This window comes from Amblyomma mixtum, chromosome 2 (assembly GCF_055824585.1).
Source record: "Amblyomma mixtum isolate Tamu chromosome 2, ASM5582458v1, whole genome shotgun sequence".
In the NCBI taxonomy this organism is placed as follows: domain Eukaryota; kingdom Metazoa; phylum Arthropoda; class Arachnida; order Ixodida; family Ixodidae; genus Amblyomma; species Amblyomma mixtum.
Genome location: NC_143013.1, coordinates 140,565,518 through 140,586,957, shown reverse-complemented (window position 1 = coordinate 140,586,957; position 21,440 = coordinate 140,565,518). Strand labels below are relative to the sequence as shown.

At 48.1% G+C, this 21,440-nt stretch overlaps 1 protein-coding gene across 1 annotated transcript in view; it reads right to left on the bottom strand.

Moving 5' to 3' along the window:
- Window positions 1-21,440, bottom strand: part of LOC149361094 (protein O-mannosyl-transferase TMTC1-like) — a 261,151-nt gene that overhangs the window by 59,663 nt on the left and 180,048 nt on the right. The window contains exons 8-10 of the mRNA XM_089572587.1: window positions 17,253-17,356; window positions 7,382-7,583; window positions 3,960-4,111 (exon numbers count right to left, since the gene is read on the bottom strand). Coding sequence (XP_089428713.1) covers window positions 3,960-4,111; window positions 7,382-7,583; window positions 17,253-17,356 — 458 coding nt within the window. The remainder of the gene's footprint in view (window positions 1-3,959; window positions 4,112-7,381; window positions 7,584-17,252; window positions 17,357-21,440) is intronic.

Genomic DNA, 21,440 nt, shown 5'->3' with positions numbered 1-21,440 from the left:
GCTGCGACGTCACCGCAATTTTTAGATCACGCGAGAGTCATAAAACTTGGAAGGTAATACTTAATTATTCGTATTAATTCACGAAAATCCATCAGCCAGCCCGTTCTTAAAGCCGGCACCAGAAATAAGGAAGTGGAAAAAATAGCGCCATTTCAGGATGCCTCACTTTTTCTGAACTAATCATTGATGGCATAGTTCCTGCTCTGCAAGTTATATTGAAAGAGAGATATGCAAGAAATGTCAACCATTAATTATTCCCTCGGCGTAGGCAAATTTCACGTAGTGATCCATGCTTACTAATCTCTCCTACACCATCACAAAGATGCACTACTTTAACATGATGCTCCTGATCGCGACCCTTCATAAAATTTACTCACCACTAGTCACCGGAACGGAGTCAGCTGTCACCGCTTAACGAACAGACTGTGATGGGACGGTGCTGCGGTGCTATGAGGTGAGGACAGTGTGACTACGATATGGCTACAAATGACTACAAAGTGACTACAATATGACTACAAATGACTGCAATATGACTACAAAGTGACTACAATATGGATTTGCAGCAACGCACTGTTTTAATAGACCTGTCCTTCCTGGTGTTACATTTGCCGCGTGGTGTTAATTCAGTTTCTACGGTGGCGCCCAATCGGCACAACCGCACATCGAATTAGCCTTTAGAAATTAGCCCGAGCACTTCAAGTGAAGGTAATTGAGAAAACACACTGGATCAGCTGATTCGGAAATATGAAAAGTTGTGGTAAGAATCGAAATCTCACATACTATTAAGCCGGCACTATCACTGCAATTCTGTGAAACAGAGGGACATACGCCAACATAACTTCTCGTAGAAGCAATGACTCAATACGAAGTTAAGAAAAATTATCGGGGGTTTAACTCCGCTTAAACCGATGTATGGCGTGCGAAAGCGTGATGATGAAAATAGTGACGCCACAGGTGACACGACAGCAACGAAATGCCGCAAATTTCAAATCTGTGAACAACTTTTTGGGGAGTGGCTGAGACCAAATTTTTGGAAATGGCTGGGGTAAAAAGTGGAGGTCGCCATCGTGCAAAGTGCCGTGAGTTATGGTTGTACATCTATGTTCGTGCAAATCGGCCAAAGTCAAATTTCTGGGGTTGACCGGGACAAATTCTGGCAATGGCCGGGGCCAAATTTGGAGGTTACATTTGTGTTGGGCTTGCCCAATTATGGTTGGACATCGACTTTGGTCCAAACCTACCATGGTAAAAATTTGGAGGAGGCCCGGGCCAAATTGGGGAAATGACCCTAGCTAAATTTGGGGTTGCCATCGTGTTGTGCGCGCTCACTTATCATCGGACATCTATTTTGGTCCGACTCGACCTAGGTCAAATTTCCGCTTGGCGTCACAGTTGCTGTGGCAACGAGCGATCACACACAAGCAAGTTGCAAGATGCACAAGCAAAGAATTTTGCTCGACTCTGACGACGGTATGAGTGCCTTCACACTAAAACAAAAGATACTGTCTATCAGGTGGCGGAAAAAGGTGCAAAAGGACCATTATCAGCCGCTTTAACTGAAGCTTTGTCTGATACACGTCACTGCACGCGGCAAGCATAATATGCGGGGAAACATTTCGCAGGATCGAAAGCTGACCAGCATTCGATGCACAGGGAGAAGCGATAACCGGAACTTTCTGGCACCATGTATAGAGTTGAACTGGTGGGTGAGTTGCTCAGTCATGGTTCTTGTAAACCAGCGCAAAGGCTAACGACAGAATAGTTTTATTCAGGATACCAGGGCTTAAATACACGCTGGAATCGCAGAAAAAACAGAAAAATATAGAGAAGAACACGTTGCACAGGCTAATCATTCTGAGCGTGCGAAAGCTTTGTCGAGGCACGTAATCTACGATATCAAGTATGCGGGCTCTTTTATCGAGATAGCAACTGATCTATGTTCGAGAAGAGCAAAATTATAGCAAAAAGGAAAGATCAGATCACAAGAGAGATAACTGAGCCGTCAGAGATTATGAGGCTAGGCACGGAATGCATAATCACCCCTTCTGTTACGTGTGTCGACAAAGCTTTCGCACGCTCAGAATGATTAGCCTGTGGAACGTGCTGTTTTCTATATTTTCCTGTTTTTCTGCGATACCAGCGTGTATTTGGGTACTGATGTCCTGAATAAAAGCGTTCTGTTGTTAGTTCAGCGCTGTGCTTTGTCCCTCGCTTGTTTGGCTTCGAGCCATTGCGCTCCAGGTGCGAACATGAGCAAACGGAACTCGCAACCAATTTAAGAACTGCCGTTTCATTTCACCCAGCTGTGCGCCAAAAATAACTGAAACGGGCAGCGCGCATAGGCAAACCTACTGCAAGCATGACCCTTACACTGCGCCACATGCCTTGCACTCGCCCATCTTCGATGTGACTCTGGAAGAACGTTGAGGGTTCTGCCAGCACTTTGTACGAAGAAGCGGTTGGCGCGCTGGCGCGCATGGAGACCTGCGTGTTTCGAACTTGTCAGCCGCGAGACTATGCACTCGCGCTCTGGTTGAAAAGTGCGCACTAAATATCCGGCGCTGGTACTGTCTCCGGTTTGTTCGAAGGCACGAATTTAGCTTTTCATCCTGGTGCTTTCAAGAAGTGCTGCAGAACCAATTGGCCGCTCTCGGTCCATGCTACTGCACCTTGTTCATGCGCTGAAGCCGATGCTGGCTCCTGCAATTGAGACAGGAGGTAGGTCCACGGTGCTGCTGTTGCTTTTTCGAGCAGCATATTGCGGCGCAGGACGGGGGTTCTCCCACTTTTCTGAAGGCGTTGGATATTCAGTAACGAGCATATGCTGCTGAAGCCTTAAGATGTGACCCAACGTAGCAGAGGATCGTGTATACAGGAAAGTGGGGTCTGAATCACTGCAGAAAATTAGGGAATTTCGACCAAGTTTGGCAGCTAGCCTGACGCTGGACAATGCCGACTGCCAAGAAAGTTAGAAATACGGGGGCTTTTATTGGCGCGAACAGCTGCTTCTGATGAAGCCCCGTGACAGCTGCTGCGCACAGCAACGCCAGAATCGTCATCCTTCTCGTTCCACGAGCTCGACATCGACGACTGGCGTATTCTAGGCCTGCAGTGCAGCACTTTCAGGGTGCCGTCTGCATGCAGCAGGTGGGCCAATGCGCGCTACGCATATCATGTTCTTGAAGATCTGCTAGCTAGCGCTGAACACAGCTTTTACTTTGGCGGTGGCCTCCATTTAGGTAGGCCCACTCATAATACTTGCGCAGGCTCGCATCCTGATGATTTAGCGCCACAAAAATGATGGACAGGAAAGAATAGACGACACGACCGCTGTTCGTCGTTTCTGTTGGGCTAGTCAGCAAAATGCATGTTAACCAATTAGTCCAATACTCCGTACTCTAAGCTCGTGTTCGCTTCGAATGAACACGTGTAAGATTTTAGCGTTTGTTTCGTGTGGTCGCCTGTGCATGCAGTGCACATGCTATGTGCACTACATTGCGTTTCCAATTATTAACCAAAGTAAACATCTCTGCTGCTTGTTGTTCTCCCAATCGAGCGCCACGTAGCGTCATATATGTTTCTATCAAGCCCTGAAAATCTAGAAACACTCACGACCTCATTTCCGCTTACGGCAGGGTGATCTTGTTTTTTTTTTAACGAAATAGCGTCCTCTCGTCGGCATCGTGCCGTGAAACTCACGTCACAAACGTGTCTGTGGAATTAATGTCATTAAAAATGTGACACATAATGCAAATTAAAGACAGCCGCATGAGTAAACGGATAAGGTAAGGTACTTTATAAGGTAAACGAGTGGTGCTTAAAAAAAAATTAAAAAATATTTCTAGTACCATTCTGACAGCAAATTGTCCTTCATTGTCTGCTGGATAGCGATGGGAGCTGTAGTTAGTCTGGCACTGCGATTCTGCATGTAAATGAGAGAGTGTCGTGAAGCAGCCCACCTGGGTATGTAGAGGACTCTCTCGGCGACGACGAACCCCACGGGCACGAAGAGATTGGACGCTGGCAGGAACGGTAGCGTCGTCAACAGCAGCGGCAGGAAAGGACCGCAGTGGTGGTCGCAGCCACCGTTGCAAGCGCAGCTTTCGTGCCTCTGTTAAGTGAAAGCGTGAAAACAAGCTCAGAGACCTGTTCAGAGAAACGAACGATAACAGGAAAGAAGTTTGGGTATAAGAATGTGGAGCACTGACAGTAAACGTAACTGAAGTTTGATTGGGCAAATTACATTGTATAAATACTGAATGGAACACTGACCGCTGTGAATCTGTAACAGTATCACTGAAATCAGAAGACCAGCGCAGATTACTTCGCTGTTTACTCCTTCATTAACAGTTCACAAATAACAGCCGCGGTGACTCAGTGGTTATTGTGCTCGGCGGCTGACTTGAAAGACGCGGATTCGATCCCAGCTGCGATGGTCGCATATTGATGGAGAAGAAATGTTGGAGCCCCGTGTACTGTGAGATCTCACGGCACGTTAAAGAATTCCTGGTGGCCGAAATTATATGGAGTTCACCACTGTGACGTTTCCCATGGCCTGAGTCGCTTAGGGACGCTAAGCCGGCTATGCCTAACAAAAACGTAATGGAGCCTGTTTCTTTTCTGTTTCTGAGTGACGCAGTGTAGCAGTGTAAACTGCTTGTTGAGAAATTGATGACGCTGGGCCAGGCCGCGGGGGAGAACGTTCTCCCGCATCTCGTTCCGTCCGACAGTGGAGTATCTCCACTGCCCTAGCGTGCGCAAACGTTCGCTCGTAACTGAGGGGGTGAGTCGGACGGCCTCGATTCCTTAGCGCATTTTGTTGCTAGCTGGCGTTATGGCTGTTCCAGCAGTAACTGCCTGTTTGTGCCAGCCAGAGTGTCCTTCCTTTGTTCCCTCAGTGCAAAGCTCGCCGTGGTCGATGTGCACTCGGTAGCGTACGCAATCGCGGAGTCAGGACCTGTGGTATTGAACTGGTTTATTTTGGTATATTGCGGTTTAATGTCCCAAAGTGACTGAGGCTATGAGGGACGCCGTAGTGAAGGGCTCCGGAAATTTCGACCACCTGGGGTTCTTTAACGTGCACTGACATCGCACACGCGTCCATCGAAATTCAGCCGCCGTGGACGGGACCGAACCCGCGTCTTTTGGGTCGGCAGCCGAGCGCCGTAACCACTGAGCCACCGCGGCGGGGTCGGTATTGAACTTTGCCAGCCACGGTTAAGTGGGGAAAACGTATTTATACCCCCCTATTGCACCCCCCCCCCCCCCCCCCCCAACAACATTCTGCTATATATCACTGCCTACGACACTAACGTTGTTCTATGCCAGCTCTGCCTGCTTCTGCTTGCGAACCACCCGTTCCGCCTTTTTGATGTAGCATAATGCGTACGTAAGACCAGCACTGAAGGAGACTGTCGCCCCCCTTGAGTGCCTCCTTCAGTTTTATGATGGTACCTACTGTCCCTGCAGGAGCGCAGTTTGCATTCTGTCTGCAACAAGCAAGGTGTTAGTGTTAGGTTCATTTTCTCGCACCCCACTTCGTTCCTATGCGACGCTATGTCACGTTCCACTTCGATCGGCGTCTTTGTTACCAGAGAACAAAAGCTTCATGTTTCGTCGCTCGATTTCGCCGAGTACTGACGGGTACGCAAAGCGGCGGCCGCTGACTATTCGTGGTGCATCATTTGCTGGTCCACGTATACAGGCAATCACGACCTTAGTGTCTCTTAGATTTCGCTATAGATTTCGCTCTTGGGCAGCAGAAGTGCAGCCTCACTGCCGAGGATGGCTGTCAGCATTACCTATTTTTTCGCGGGTTTGGCTGGAAAAAATTACATAAGACTTGCATTCTTACAACCAACAGATTCAACTGTGGTTCAAGGAGTTCGAAAATGTTTCACTTCACACCTCAAATGTTGGGCCAAGGTATAATGAATAAGCTAATTTCTCTTAACCGGTAATTTAATCAGGGACATTTTTTTGTATTTCTTTTCCTTCTGATTTTAATTTTAAAATAGCGCAAGCCCCACAATTGGCCCAAGCAAAATGGACATAATTATGACCAAAGAAGGTCATCATCATCAGCCCGACTATGCACGTTGCGGCGCAAAAGCCTGTCTCATGTCTCTCCAATTAACCCTGCCCCTTACAACCTGCGCCCACCCTGTCCCCGCAAACTTCCTAATCTCATACGCCCACTTAACATTCTTTTCGCCCCCTCCTACGTTTGCCTTCTCTTGGAATTCACTCCGTTGCCCTTAAGGACCAACAGGTATCTTGCCTTCGCATAGCCTGCAAAAGCTCGTTTCTTCCTCTTGATTTCGACTAGGATGTCATTGACGCACGTTTGTTCCCTCACCCACTCCACCCACTTCCGATATCTTAACGTTACACTTATCATTGTCATTAACTTAAGCTGAACCCTTTTCGTTAGCCTTCACGTTTCTGCCCCATAGGTGAGTACGGGAAGGATACAGATGTTGTATACTTTTCTCTTGAGTGTTACCGGTAAACTGCCATTCATGATATCAGAGAACCTGCCATATGCACTCCAACCCATGCTTATTCTTCTAGTTATTTCCCTCTCATGATAGTTATTTTCCCTCTCACGGACTGCCCTAAGTAGACATATTCTCTTGCTACTTCCAGCACCTCGCTACAAATGGCGAACTGCTGTTCCCTTGTTAGACTGTTGAACATTACTTTGGTTTTCTGCATGTTAATTTTTAGCCCCACCTTTCTGGTCTACCTGTGCAACTCTTTCATCATGCTTCGGAGTTCATCTCCTGAGTGAATGAGAAGGTAATGCACCAAAACTGACTGTTGCACGTGACCATTAAAAACGGTCAAGAGCATCAGCTGGCTTCAGGCCCATTGTCTGTTCAGAAGTCATTGTTTCTTTTAGTTGACACGCCCGGTACATCTCTTATGTTTCATATAATGTGACCCAAGCAATTTGAAACCAACACACATGGAAGGTTCCATGTTATGGCGTTGGCCTTGAGTTGAATCGAGTCGACTTGTAAGCGACTGGTGGGGTTAACCTTGCAATTACTCTGCCGTCAATTGCTCCACCGTAGCAACATTTCAATATTGATTGCAAGACTTAGGGCATAAATATGTGGCCTTGCAGAGCCACACTGTCCCGTACATAAACGCCCAAAGCTGGCATCATTTGCTGTTTTCACCATTTTTAGTCCAGATCAGTGTCGTAGAAGAAATTTTAGAAGAAGGCACGAAGCCTGCTCCCTATCTTTCCTGTTTCCTACCGGGTCTTTGCGCTGTTCCTTTCTTTGAGACTTAATTCCCGTTACGTCAGAAAGAAAACTTAGACTTGTTTTTTGTCATGCTTTTATAAAAGATGAAATCATAGCGTACTCACACTGCTGTTATGGCTTGGTGTGCGTAGCGCCCACCAGCCGAGAGCTGCTAAAGTTGCCGCCAATATTAGAACCGCCAGACATCTCGGATCAAGCGGAGAATGCACCAGTGGAATGCTGCCCATCTGCCAGTCGTAAGACAGCGTTTGCGGACACAGCACAAGCCATGCGTTGAATGCGCAGATGTAGCTGTACGTCAGCAGCCTGCAAAGAGAAAGCGTAACTGAGTTTATTCATTTATTCACTTGAAGCTTTTTCCTGTACCTTAAATTTTCCAGCAGCTAAACTGCCTACCTCATTCGTTCTTCTTTAAAGCTGCTATTTTCTTTTTTTTTACTTGAAGAAAGATGCACGTCCCTTAAAACCTTAGCCTTAAAAAGTGCTAATGCACCCTGCCGCAGTTAGTTCATTACGCTGTTTTCGATATATTCCAAGCAGTGAGGTAAACATGTTGTTTTCGCTGATTTTTAAATCATAAAGGAAGGAATAAATACAGCTTAGATTTATGAACTAACATCGATACACAACATCCGTTCAAGGCAGTACCTCGACCCCATTAAGGAATTTTTTGAATTCTAGTCTGTTCAAAGTAGCGTTGAAGAATTCGTTTCTGAGCTCTTGGGTGGAACATGACCAGAAAAACTGCCAACAAATGAGCACCACAAAGGAAGAGAGGACGTACACGAGGCTGTGTGGTGTTTATTCGGTGTTCTTGTGTGGTATTTATTTGTGGGCTGTATTTCTGGTCATAGTAGCGTTGTTTTGTTTCTTCCAATGTTAATCACCAGCGCAATCTGGGCTTTAAACGGTTTCTGGTAACACGCTGCTTGAGCTACGCAAGTTATTAAAATTAGAAGTGCACAGAAATTTTATGTAGCGTTCTTCGAGAACGCTGAAACTAAACGTATAGGGAGAAACCTAACGCTCCCTATAGACCAACACCGATCTTTGACGTAAGCAAGATGTGATGGCGCTGCTGCCGCAGGCTGGGAAGACTAGGGGAAACTTCCAGGTTAAATGTAGGCTTAGTGCATATAAGAATACATAGAAGCAAAAGATTGCAAAGCAGTTTTTTGATTTAACAGTGTAGTTGTAACGTTGTCCCTTCCTGAAGAACAACCAAGCTCATCTTAGAAGAGGTTCTGTAAGTATAAAGCGCCATTTCGAAGATGATGCGTATTTAAAACAGCAGTATTTGTGATTGAGTGTGGCGTGTGTGGTAGAGATGTCAGACTAACCAGAAGCTTGCGTGGTTCGGGGGAGCACCCAGCGGATAGAGCACCTCTTGTTGTTTTGTCCGGATTCACAACACACATTTATCGTGTTGTCTTGAAAAATAGCTTTGAAATGACGCAACCTATTTTTCACGCTCTTCTTCAAAGTATTTGCCAACTGTCAGCAATCAGCAGCCTCTAGGGGTACTGTGTGAAGCGAGAAAAATATTTCTGAAAGTCTTGCTCACATACATGTATGTTGCTATGGGATGCGCTCCCTCAGCGTACCCCCAGCCGGGAATCACCTCCACGGGTACGTAACACGGTGTTTCAAAGATACAACGTCTTCAAAATGACGCTTCGTAGCGTAAGAACCTGTTATATGGTGAATTTGGTTGTTATTCACGAAGGGGCGATATCATAGGCGCTCTGTAGGGCCAGAAAACTTCTTTTGAAACTTTTGCGTTCATGAATTTCTATGGGCGCTATGCCCACTTTTCACCCCGCAGCCTCATCCGCCTGCCGGGAAGCCCCCGCTTAGTTTGTAAACAAGGTGTTGGTCTACATAAGACTGGGACAACTATATAAACTGAAAGAACACCTCTTAGTACACACGTCGCCTCGGATTGAAAGCACGCTCCGTGCTGCGTCGCCACGGCTCCCCATAGAAATTCAGGGGCAATCAGTAGTGAACGCACACCCAGAAGCAGCAGTCTCCTGTCAGAAGCCATGAGACTTACCGAGCCTCTCCTTCGAGTTCAAGTATCTCAGGATACCACCACTGCAATAAACCTGTAGAGCACTTCAACATCTTTACCTAAGTGGTTCACGGATAAACATTGGCGCAAAAGATCGGCCCTGTTTCTTAATATTAAAAGAAGGCGCGTGGTTTTCTTGGAGGCTAAAATGATATGGAACATTTTCCTGTATTAATTGTTCTCACAACAGTAATTTCAGGTTCATTGGCCTGTTCTGGCTAGTTACTTTGCGCACAGCAGATTTTTGCGGCTTTGGTGCTTTCGTCCCCTTACTTTTTTTTGCAGGCTATTCCTGGCTGAAAAACGACTGCTTTCCAAACTTCTTGCCGTGTGCCTTCATCCGGTGCAGTAATGCTATGCTCGCCTGCTGCGATCCTAGATGAACGACCTATCCTTCGGCCTGAGTACCAACGCTGCATTCACGGCGTGTTTATTTTTGTTAATTAAGAAGCACAGGAAAACTGAAGCCTTTCATGCTCTTGCGCTGTTGATTGTCCTGTGAGCACCTTGCATTTTGGCATGAACTAAAAATGAAGAGCAAAGAGAATTCAGAACCCCTCACGCAAATAAATGTCTTTCACTGGTACTTAATCCTGCCTATTTAATCTATGGATCTGGGTCACATTAATTCTGAAATGCATGGTCACGCATATAAGAACTGAAGTTATTTCTTCACTCAACTATGATTGCATGCAGCAGCCTACCAATAACAAGACCGATATATAAACAGTATGTCATTAGAGCCTCAGAGAGAAACACCAGTCCCATCACCTAAAAAGTCTGCCTGCCGCGAATTCTTAATTCATTTTTCAAATATAATTTAGTAATGGGCACTTAATGATGGCCAGGTGTCCTGAAATAAGACCATCAAGATCCCACTATCAGAAACTTTTCAAATGCAAACCTCCCGTTTAAGGGAGTGAGGAGCACAACACAGCGGAACGCTTTGACAAGGACAAACGAAATACTGACACCGGGGTCGTCTCCATCTATTCTTTGTCCATGCCAAAACGTTGCGCTGTGCTGCGTTCTTCCCTGTCATGAATTACCAACTATCCTGATCAGCCACGCTCGCAAGTATAAAGGAACCCTGATGATAGCCGTGTCCAATTGTAATTCGTAGTAGAAATCGATTCCAATGCTCTTTATAGGTGTGTTGATCTTTGTGCGGCAGCAAGTGATGCATTTATTGCAGAGGAAATTGCTTTTAAAAACTTTCCCGTCTTTCAGTTCGAACCTGTGGCGTCAACACCAAAGCCAAAAAAGCTCTTGTGGTCTACGTTTTCAAGCGACACCTGGTGTAGCCTAGCGTTCCCGATGAGCGGCCAAAAAACTCTTGGGACTCAAAGCAGATTACTCGCGAAATTGGCCACAAATAGCGACACCAGTATTTTATTTTCTGGCCTTATCTTGATTATAAAGACTCGCTTTTAAGAGAACATTGAGCATTTCTAAGTCAAATTCAAAGTATTTATTCAAACAATTCAATGGTGCAGTTGCCTAGGGCGCAGACCAAAAACCAAATCGATGCCTGACAAAGAGTCTGCGCCCTTCTTGCTCCCAATCGAGAGCACAATACATTCAGCGCATAAAATAGCCACAAAACAGGATGGAAATACAGAGTGGTTGGTTAACATTGAAACTGCAGTGTTTCATATTGAACATTTGTGCACAATTGGACAAATACTATATGAGACAACATAATAAAAGCGAAAGGAGTGGTTATGCCAGGAGTCACAACAGATACATGGCGATGCTATTTTTGAAAGCTATCAATGACTTGCTTTCTTAAATAATGTTTACAGCAGCATGCTGATCGTTTAAAAAACTTGAAATTCTCTAGCTAAGTTTCTGGGTGCGGTAGCTCATACGTATTTTTTTCCTTATTATACACAAGATACTTATGACAAAAGGCGGAAGAATTGGAATGCATTCGCCGGCGCGCGGCTTCGTGATGGGAACATGCTCCCGCCTAGTGCACTGCACGGGCTCGGGCCGGCCCGAAAGCCCGGGCCCGGCCCGGCCCACGGGCCGGGCCGGGCCGGGACATGTTCTATTTTGCCGGGCCTGGGCCGGGCCTGGGCCGGGCCTGGGCCGGGCCTGGGCCTGAAGTTGCGGGCCCGGGCCGGGCTCGGCCTTAAAGCTGTGGACCCGAGCGGGGCTTGGGTCCGTACAGAAACGGCTGGTGTCCGACTATTCATTGAATATTGCAGAGAGAAGTACACAACTGCGGCATTGGAGCAGCAACACGGATGAGCTATGGGTTGTAGTATGCGCTGGTAAAAACCTAAGCTTTATTCATTGACTTATTTATTTCCTTATTTCCACGCCGCTGTGGCTTAGTGGTCAAGGCGCTTGATTAATGAGCCGGGGAACCAGGGTTTGCTCCTAGCCTCGGCGGCCGAATTTCTATTTAGGTGGAAAGCGTGACAGCCATGTATTTTGTAGTATCTTTGCCCGTTGAAGAAACCCAGGTGGTTGAAATGATCCGGCGCCCTCTGTTTCGGTGTCTCTCACAGCCTGACTCCCCTTGGGCCCGTAAGCCCAAAAACATAGCTTTTATTTTGTAGCTATATTTTCTCATGTGAGAAAATTCACAAACTAAAGCGCGTTAGGTTTTCTTTTTGATCAACACCGGAACGTCTCGAAAATGAAATAGCCACAAAAGCTTGCGAGAGTTCTTAAATCTCATCTCATAACCACATCTATCCCTTCTCACTTCTTCAGCCCGGTTGTCATGACAAGTGTTTCGCCCTGTAAGTTATCACGTGGTTCGCGCGTTCTCTTCTGCTCCACCAGTAAAAGTAAAATTAAACCGGTCCTAATTGGCCATAGATCGACCGTCATCCCAAAACATACCTATACACGATTAGAAACGCATTCCGGAAGACCACATTAGTTTAGGGCGCTTATAGTCTTCAAAACACACATCGTGAATTACTCAAACCTTTCAGCTTTTCGTTTCTGTTGAAAGGTGACCAGTTCGCTATGAGTTCAACCTGTGAGATGGCGTTCACTAAAAAAATGTCATCCCACTGCTTGCTAGGCAGCTTTAATGTTTGTACTTCGCGGGCGGCAAAATATAACTGATTTAAATCATGGGGAATGCAAGCCAAACTGAGGTTTCAGAACCTTTGTCGGCCAGTTTCTTATTGGTCTAGTAGCAGTCTGCTTGCTCAGAGTGCAATCGTTACTGTGAAACGGGCCGGGCCAGGCCGGGCCCGGGCTGGGCTCCACTCCGGGATTCACGGGCCGGGCCGGGCTCGCTAGAGCGATAAGTTAGCGGGCCTGGGCCGGGCCCGGGCTAAAGCCGCGGGCCTGTGCCGGGCTCGGGCTTCAGGTCCCGGGCCGGGCTTGGGCCTCAGATTGAGGCCCGTGCAGTGCTCTACTCCCGCCAGCTTGTCCTGTCCGGCCTCTGAGTTTCCCTCTTGCACTGACGGGGGGGAACGTTCACTCGTAACCGTGTGGCGAGTCGGACGTCCTCGATTCTTCAGCGTATTTCGTTGCTAGCTGGCGTTATTGTTGTTGTAGCAATAAATGCCTTGATAGTGTCAGCCAGTGTGTCGTTCCTTTGTTCCCTCAGAGCAAGGCCTACCGCGGTCGGCGTACGCTCGGTAGCGTACGCGATCACAGGGTGGGGTCCGGTGGTTTTGAACTTGGTCAGCCGCGCCTAAGCGGGGTGAACGTGTTCATCTCTCCCTTATTAAAGCCCCCATAAGGCGAATGTACTAATTTGGAGTATTGTTGTTTGTTTAGCCAGATAGGCAAAAGGTCCTTTAATTTATACATGATAACAATGCACCCATAGATAACAATGCGAAATTTTTCAATGTCAGGTGACCATTCGAGAGGTTCGTGTAATATGACGCCAAGAAATTTGAGATATTGCAAGTTCGATAGATTCACGGAAATTGAAAACGTATTTCTTGTCTGATACACTTGTTACGCGCGCGAAATATAATGTACTTAGTTTCTAGAGCGCAGCAATTAAGCGCACCTATCTGCGTTTCGCGGCGTCGCCGTCGCCGTTGCCATCGCCGTTACAACCAGCAGTGCACACCCTTTAAGCTGCGAAAGCAATGGAGCGGGAGCTTTGAAAGTTGAAAGTAAAAGCGCAACCTCCTCCCCTCCTTAGCAACCGGCGCGCCAGTGGGGGGGCACAGCTGTGCATAGCGACCGTGACGTCACACAGTAGCGGTAGAACGAGCGCGCGCGCGTCGACGGTGCCAGCTACACCGCCGCTCCTTCGCCAGACGTCCCGTTGCAGTCGATATAGTGAGACGCATGGCTCCAAAGCGGCCCAATGATTCCGCGCCAAGCGGTTTGGGGAAGAGGCAGTGGTACCACAAGGCTTTCGACAAACACTCTTTAGAATTTCCGAAGTGTCTTCGGTTTTTTCTTAGGAAAGGAAATGCGCAGTATCTGTCTCCCACAGTTGCGAAAACAATAGAGCGGGGGCTTGCAAAGTAGAGAGTAAAATTTATAAATTGGTTTTTCAGGAAAGGATATGCGCAGTATCTGTCTCACACATCTCGGTGGACACATGAAATAGAGGGAAGGCGCATAACTGCACTCTTGGAACAGTGGACACCTTAATCGTGCTTTAAGCTACGTGGCGGTAGTGACAGATGTGCGCTGCGTGCTTTGGCATTGACAGCCTTGTGCTAGAAACGCTGCCACCTGCCAGGGTGACAGGTTGGGTGGGGACTTTAATGTGGATATAAAGACAAGCGGGAATTTCTTGCCACTTTGGATGGGGAGCTGGTGACGATTCGGTTTGCAGCCTCCGGGCTGCGGCCGTGTATCTGTTTTTTCAGCCAGCGTCCGTTCCGGCGGTCGCGGTTGTTGCGACGCGCGTCTTTACTCTCTCTTTTACTTTGTCCTCTTATCTTTCAACTCTCTTCTATCTGCACGTGGCAGCGATGGTGGCTCGGCTTTAGCCAGTTGGCAGGCCCGTGCACTTTTCCTTTTCCTCCTTCTCTCAGTCGCAACCATCTTACCCCTTTGGGGGGGGGGGGGGGGGGCATCTCGTTCCTCTAGCTCGTAACGGCTCCCACAGCTGTGACAACCTAGCGAAATACTTGCTCAGCTTTTGATCACATTGAACATCAGGCGATCATGACTGCTCTATCCCCCTTGAATGTGGGTGCGCGCACGTATGCCTACATTCAAGCATTCCTCACTGACCGCACAGCTGAGATACACTTCGGCCCTCTGTCTTCCCCCTCCTACACTCTTCAGAGTATCGTCACCCCTCAAGGGTCCGTCCTTTACCCCTTTCTCTTTAACATTACCCTCATCCCCCTCGCCCGAAAATTGGCCACTATTCCCCACTTGAAGCACACTCTTTATGCCGACGATATCATCCTGTGGACCACTCACGGCAGTGACGGAGACATAGAGAACACCTTACAGGAAGCAGCCACCCTCACCCAAAATTACGCACGGACCATCGGACTGTCTTGCTCCCCAGAGAAGACCGAACTCTTCCTCATCAGGCCAAAGAACCACCGCTGCCCCCGCTCCCCCATTGCCATTGAACTGAATGGTGACCCGGTACCTGAGGTTGGAACCCTCCGTGTATTGGGCCTGCACATCCAGAACGATGGCAAAAACGCCACCACCCTCAAGAAACTCAAGCAGGTTGTAGGCGCGATATCGCACCTCATCCGCAGGGTTTCGGGACGTCATAGAGGCATGAAGGAGCGCGACCTATGACGCCTCATTCATGCCTTTGTCGTCAGCCGTGTGCTGTACACTACCCCATACTTACACGTATCCAAACGTGACATAAACGCTTTGGATGCTTTGATTCGCAAGGCATTCAAGGTAGCACTTCACCTTCCCCTCAACACACCCACAGACAGATTACTAGGCCTGGGCCTCCACCATACTATCGGGGAACTGGTGGAGGCCCACCGACAGGCCCAATAAATCAGGCTCACACGAACCTCCACAGGTCGGTATATCCTGGACACCCTCGGAATCAAAATACCGGCCAACGACCCAACCCTCCTCGCCATCCCACGATCCCTTCACCGAGAGCTCCTCATCAGGCCACTCCCGAGGAATATGCACCCGTCCCACCATGAGCAGCGCCGCAGAGCCCGTGCGAAGGCACTCCATCGAGCGTACGGCCCCCAGCCGGACGCCGTATGGGTGGATGCTGCCTGCACGGGTGATGAAGCGACAGCAGCTGTGGTGGACTCCTCTTTATCCGCCCTCCTCACACTACCTCTCCCTCCAAACACGTCCCCAGAGGCTGCAGAGGAAGCCGCCATTGCCCTTGCTATCACCCGCACGGAAGCCCGGTACATTTTAAGCGATTCTAAAACTGCGATTCTAAATTTTGCTTGAGGCCGAGTCCATTTCCCTGCTTTTGGCATACTGGACTCGCCCGATGCCCCCCCGCCCCGCCAAGTGGAGCTGATATGGGTGCCCGCGCATTCCGGGAATCCCGGAAACGAGGCCGCCAACCTTTTAGCCCGAGGTTCTTTAAACCGGGCTCAGGTGGCCTCCGATCGGGGATTCACGAAGGAGCGCATGCACTCATTCAGTGAGCTGACCCAGGCGCACAGAGCCTTACGCCAGCTCTACTCCCCGCCCCACCCCTCCCTAGATAACAAACACGCAACACTCTGGCGCAGACTACAGACACACACAATCCCTTCACCCCTTAACCTAGCCCATTATCATCCCTCCTTCCCCACTCCGGCATGCACTCTATGCCCAGAACCCTTCGCCTGTTGCCTCCACATCATTTCCCTCTGCCCGGCGGACCCTCCCCCGCGGGACCTAGAGAACCTCAAGACCTGGGAGGACTGGGAGAGCCTGCTGCGCTCGGAGGACCCGGCCGTGCAGACCATCGCCACCGGCCGTGCTGCCAGTGTTATGGACCTTCGGAACATAAACACTTGAGTGCAGTGGGGTCGTGCGGGGACCCTGGGGCGTGCCCCGAATTCCTGTGTAAATAAAGTTTTCTCTCTCTCTCTCTCTCTCTCTATAGAAAAGCAAAACAGCTGATGAGCTGCGCTCAAATTTCGCATTACGAAGTAACGTTATTGTCGGCAATTTTTTTTAGTGTTTAACGCTGGTTTAGTTGAGTGGAGCCACGTAGACGAATTTTCCAGCCATATACTGCTTTCGACTTGGAGAACTTCTAGATCTTGCTTTTGATATCGTCAGCGTACACAGCCACCGAAGCGGTGGCCTTGTGGTGGAGCATCCGCCTCGCATTCGGTAGGTGCTGGGCTCGATCCCCACTGCCACCGGGTACCCACCGGTTTCTTTCATGGGTACAAGATTTCCCCTGGCCTGGTGCTCGACTCTTCTAGGGAGAGATGCTTGGGAGAAGGGTCTTAGACCAAACAGTTGCCTTGACGGATCAGAGATAAGTTCTGCCGTCAAGCAACCATAAATCCGCCTCGTGCCGTAGAAGCCCAACTTGTGGCCCCTTTTCCAGGCTCATAGCGTTGGGATTTGAAAGCGCGGGTTCCTTTCCCAAACCATGCACCCTGCGAAGCCGAGCACCAGGCCGGGCCATAGCTTGTACCCATTTTGAGAAAACCGGTTGGTACCCGGCCGGTGGCGGGAGTCGAACCCACCACCTCCCGAAGCCGAGGCGGGTGCTCAGGTGTAGGCGGGTGTAGAGGGCACGTTAATTACATTGTTACAAGCTACAATCACAAATTACACGTTATTTAAACATTAATTACAAATTACAAGTTAATTTGTCCTTAGAATTTTAGTTTGCGGGGTCTTACGTCCCAAAGCAACTAAGGCTATAAGGGACTGTTCTCAGTATGCGGTAATCTACCAATTAAGCCCAACTGCAATTTCCGCTTTGTGTCTCTTTAAGCTACGCGTGCAGTATTTATCCGGTCTCCAAGCCGCCCGCTCACCTTGTGCAAAATTTCGGGGAGAAAGAAGCCGGGTTGTCAGCCGCGGAGAATTGCGGCAGACTCCCTTGAAGCATTCCGATCCGGAAGGACAGGAGCAGCACCAACTGCAAAAGTCAAAAGACATCTCATTAAGTCACTGATATGACGGAAGAATATAAAATTAAATGCGAGACGTGGCAAAGCTCAGCGAAAAGCGCATTTATTCGATCCTGTTCTATATTCGCCAGCGTACCATGAGAGCTGAAAAAATCATTTTTTCCAATTACACGTTTAGAGCTCCACGGGCGTCTCAAACCATCTTTGATAATTTTTCTCCGGCGAGTTCCGTCATTTCTCTGCAGTAATAATTGAGCTCCGAGCTGTTCGCACTTTAAAAAGGTTTACAGCTTCAATAACGCTATGTACAATATCATTAGGCCTACAGGAATTGCGACCATGGAAGCCCAAGAACGCGTATATGAACGTATTTTTAAAGAAGGGAAAGAAGCAACTAAGCTACAGAGCGCCTTAAATCGGTTGCTCTTCCCAAGGTGGCTTCTGAGTTTTCTTCAACTCGGCGTACACACTCTGAAGTCGTCCGTGCCAGCGCATGCGACACTGAATTTTTTTGTTCGATCTGAATAACAGTGGGACTAGTAATAGCTCCTGGCGTACATAAAAATACCCCTCCCCCAGACAAATTCCGATGGTTGTACTCGACATGTTATCATTATTTAAAGTCGGAACTGCTTTCTGTTTAAGCCGATATCATGAATTCTGTGGGGTAAATTGACAGCCATTTCGCATGTGTATTTAATCGAGAAGGAGAGCGTGAAAGTACACGCAAGTTGTTCTGCAGTCCCAGAACTCTTTCAGCCGCCCATGCCCTCATTCATGTTGCATGCTGCTCCCTGTGTGTATTTAGAAGTTTGAAACAAGGATAACTGCCCTGCACAAAAGCGTTCTGAAAGGATTGCTGAAGCCACATGCGCATGATATGAATTATTGTCATGTGTAAACAAGATAGACTTCACACATGGCACCTTTGCAAAGACCCGCGATAATTCGCCGTTTGCCGCTCACCTGAGTGTCATACTAAAAAGCTTTAATTTGCCCCGAATGTGGCGGTTGCTCTACTTTTTGTAGCACATGTCGTCAAACTTAAGCGAATGAAGATTTCTGACGCTAACGGCAGTCCCAGCGCTGTTTACTCAACTTGCAGGCTGAACTCATCACGAATACTCAAGGCACGAATATGTGAATTTCTGGTCACCTATCTACCCCTCGCTCCTTCCCAAATAAAACCAAACAAAGCATTTACCTCCCAGTGAATCACCAGCTCTTTCGTATTCTTTGCTACTCAATGACAGCCGCAAATCAGCACAAGATGTTTAAATTCGAACTAAATTTCGTTAAAAATCAGGATTAAATTGGTACATTGGTAAATTGGTTTTTGAGGAAAGCAAATGGCGCAGTATCTGCCTCACATACCTCGGCGAAAACCTGAACCGCGCCGTAAGGGAAGGGAGGAAGGTAGGAGTGAAAGAAGAAAGAGAGAAAGAGGTGCCGTAGTGGAGGTCTCCGGAATAATTTCGACCACCTGGGGATCTTTAACGTGCACTGACATCGCACAGCACACGGGCGCCTCTTGCGTTTCGCCTCCATCAACGTATCTTACACATTTTGGCGCTTCTTTTTACCTCGTACACCAAAAGAAATGGCTGAGGCTTAGCTAAAGTTAAGCCTAGTCAGATGCGAAGCATATTGATGGCTAGGCTTGGTAATACATGGCTTTCCTTGGTTGACGTTCATCCCGCTCTTCATCGGTCTCTGTGGCACGCTGAAGCTTTCGCTTCTCGTTCAAATCAGCCCTGCTTCTAGGCGGCATCCCAACACCTGGCCGCCTCGTAAGTGCCCGGAGTTGTTGTTGTTGTGACTGAGAGAAGGATGAAAAGGAAATTGCACGGGCCTGCTACTGGCTCGAGCCAAGCCACCACCGCTGCCACGTGCAGATAGAGGAGAGTTAAAAGATCAGAGGAAGGAGAGAGAGGAAAGGAAAGACGGGCGTCGCAGCAACAACTGCGTCCGCCGGAGCGGACGCTGCTCAAAAAACAGATAAGCGGCCGAAGCCGCGCTCGCCGAAGCGAGAACAGATACTCATGTGAACAGAGTAGGTAAGTTCCCGGAGAGCGAGGCAAGCTCAGCTTTATACCGCTGCTGTAGCCTCACTTGGTCAGCTGCAGCGCCTCTGATGTGGAGCCTCCACCGCCGCGGCCGACCGCGCGAGCCGGCAGCCCATCTCTCCTCTGCTGTGACGTCATGTTGTCACGTGGTCAGCCGCCGCGCCTCTGATGTGGAGCCTCCACCGCCGCGGCCGACCGCGCGAGCCGGCAGCCCATCTCTCCTCTGCTGTGACGTCATGTTGTCACGTGGTGTCATGTGGTCACGCTAAAGGTCAATGGTAGCTCCACCGCCGCGCTCGACGGGCTGTAGTGTAGCTCTAGTAATATGCTTCGCATAAAAGGTCGTCGCCTGATAATGGCAGTGAGTGACGGTCGCTTGGTTACCATCGTCGCTGGATCTCTGCTCACTTTTGTTCTTTAACGGAAGCCTGCCGCGGTACAAGATATCGGCTTGTCGCCGTTTTATGCGTAAGCGACATGAATGAAATGCCCTCGTGAAGCCTCCAGTGTTCTAAAAATACCTGATCTTCCTTTGTTAGCGTCGCCACCCCGTCAGAGCCCCGCTAGGCACTAATTCTCACCGCTCTTTTCAGTGTGGTTCTCGCGGTGTGAAATGGGGAGCTGCTACGCCCCAGTTTTCACCCTTGATGCTATTTTACTATATCTTTATTATAATGCTGCATCTTTTCCCACCTGAAACAGCTTACTACGTCAACCATTGTACCATATTTTCTTCAGCATCTCTCTAACATAGCGCTGCAAATTCGTAATTCCTTCGCTTTTTTTACAAGGCTACATGGAAAATGTTTGTACACCTCGAATGTGTGCACGGCACAACGTCAATGCTAGCACGGCCTTGTTTGAGTACATGGAACATCTGCAGGGCGTCAAGAAGGCACGTAGCCCGTCCATATCACCACCAAAGGCCACACGTGCATAAATTGCATGCTTGAGAACAATGTCGACATCAACAGCTTGACCTACCTAAGTTCCTAAATTTAAAGGGGTTGTCTACTGCCGGAGAGGTGTCATATTATTGTAACCTTTTCTTTTGATCACATCGCCGCGGGTAGAACTCAAGGAGCTGGCAGAAATGGACATTTCAAATTTCAATGCACGCCAGGCTGGCGCTAAAGATTGCACCGTGCTTTGCCGGACTTTACGCTGCCCTACTAATTCGGGTACATCCCCTGGAGTTCTCATACTGTACATTATAATTAGGACGCAACGCAATACATAGAGTTATATTCTTATTAATGCGAAAGCATTTCTAGACTATGTCGGCGGGGTCGTGCCATCAAAACGTGCCCGCAAAACGTGTCCGCCAGCAGTTGTGACGTTCTCAGAAGAGCTAGCATGAAACGAATGGCTGTGTTCGATATAGGACGGTGTGAGGATGATGCGCAAAAAAAAAAACTTTTCACTAAGGTGATTAGATAATTAATTACTGCCCATAATTACCGTGAAGCGTGTCCGCAGCAGTTGTAACGTTTTCTGAAGAGGTTGCATGAAACGAATGGGTGTGATCGATAGAAGAATGTGTGAGGATGATGCGCAAAAAAAAAATGTCATTAACAATGTTCGATTAGGTAATTAATTGAAGCCAATAATTAGAATCAAAATGCCGAAATTGAGTGTCTAAATAGCGCGGACGGCAAGAAATAGCACGGAATTGTACAAAATGAGTCAAAAATAAAAGTTCGAAATGGATTTAAACATGTTTGGTGATTGAAACTCAAAGTAATCGATTAAAAAGTCTTTATTTATTTAGGGTAATTAGTTAATTAATCACACGCAAAAGCAATGGAGGGTTGAATGGTTTCACGGGTATATAATAAGTGGACGGAAAAGCAATTAAGGCGTCGAACTTAAACAACTAAATAGGATATCAACATAGAACGATAAGGTTAAAATGGATAGTTATTCTATTGATTGATAATTTAGTAAAAGACCACTAAATAATCACCTCAGTGATAATTAATCAATCTAGGCCACTACAAGTAGCCTAGACAAAACGTCGATCGTC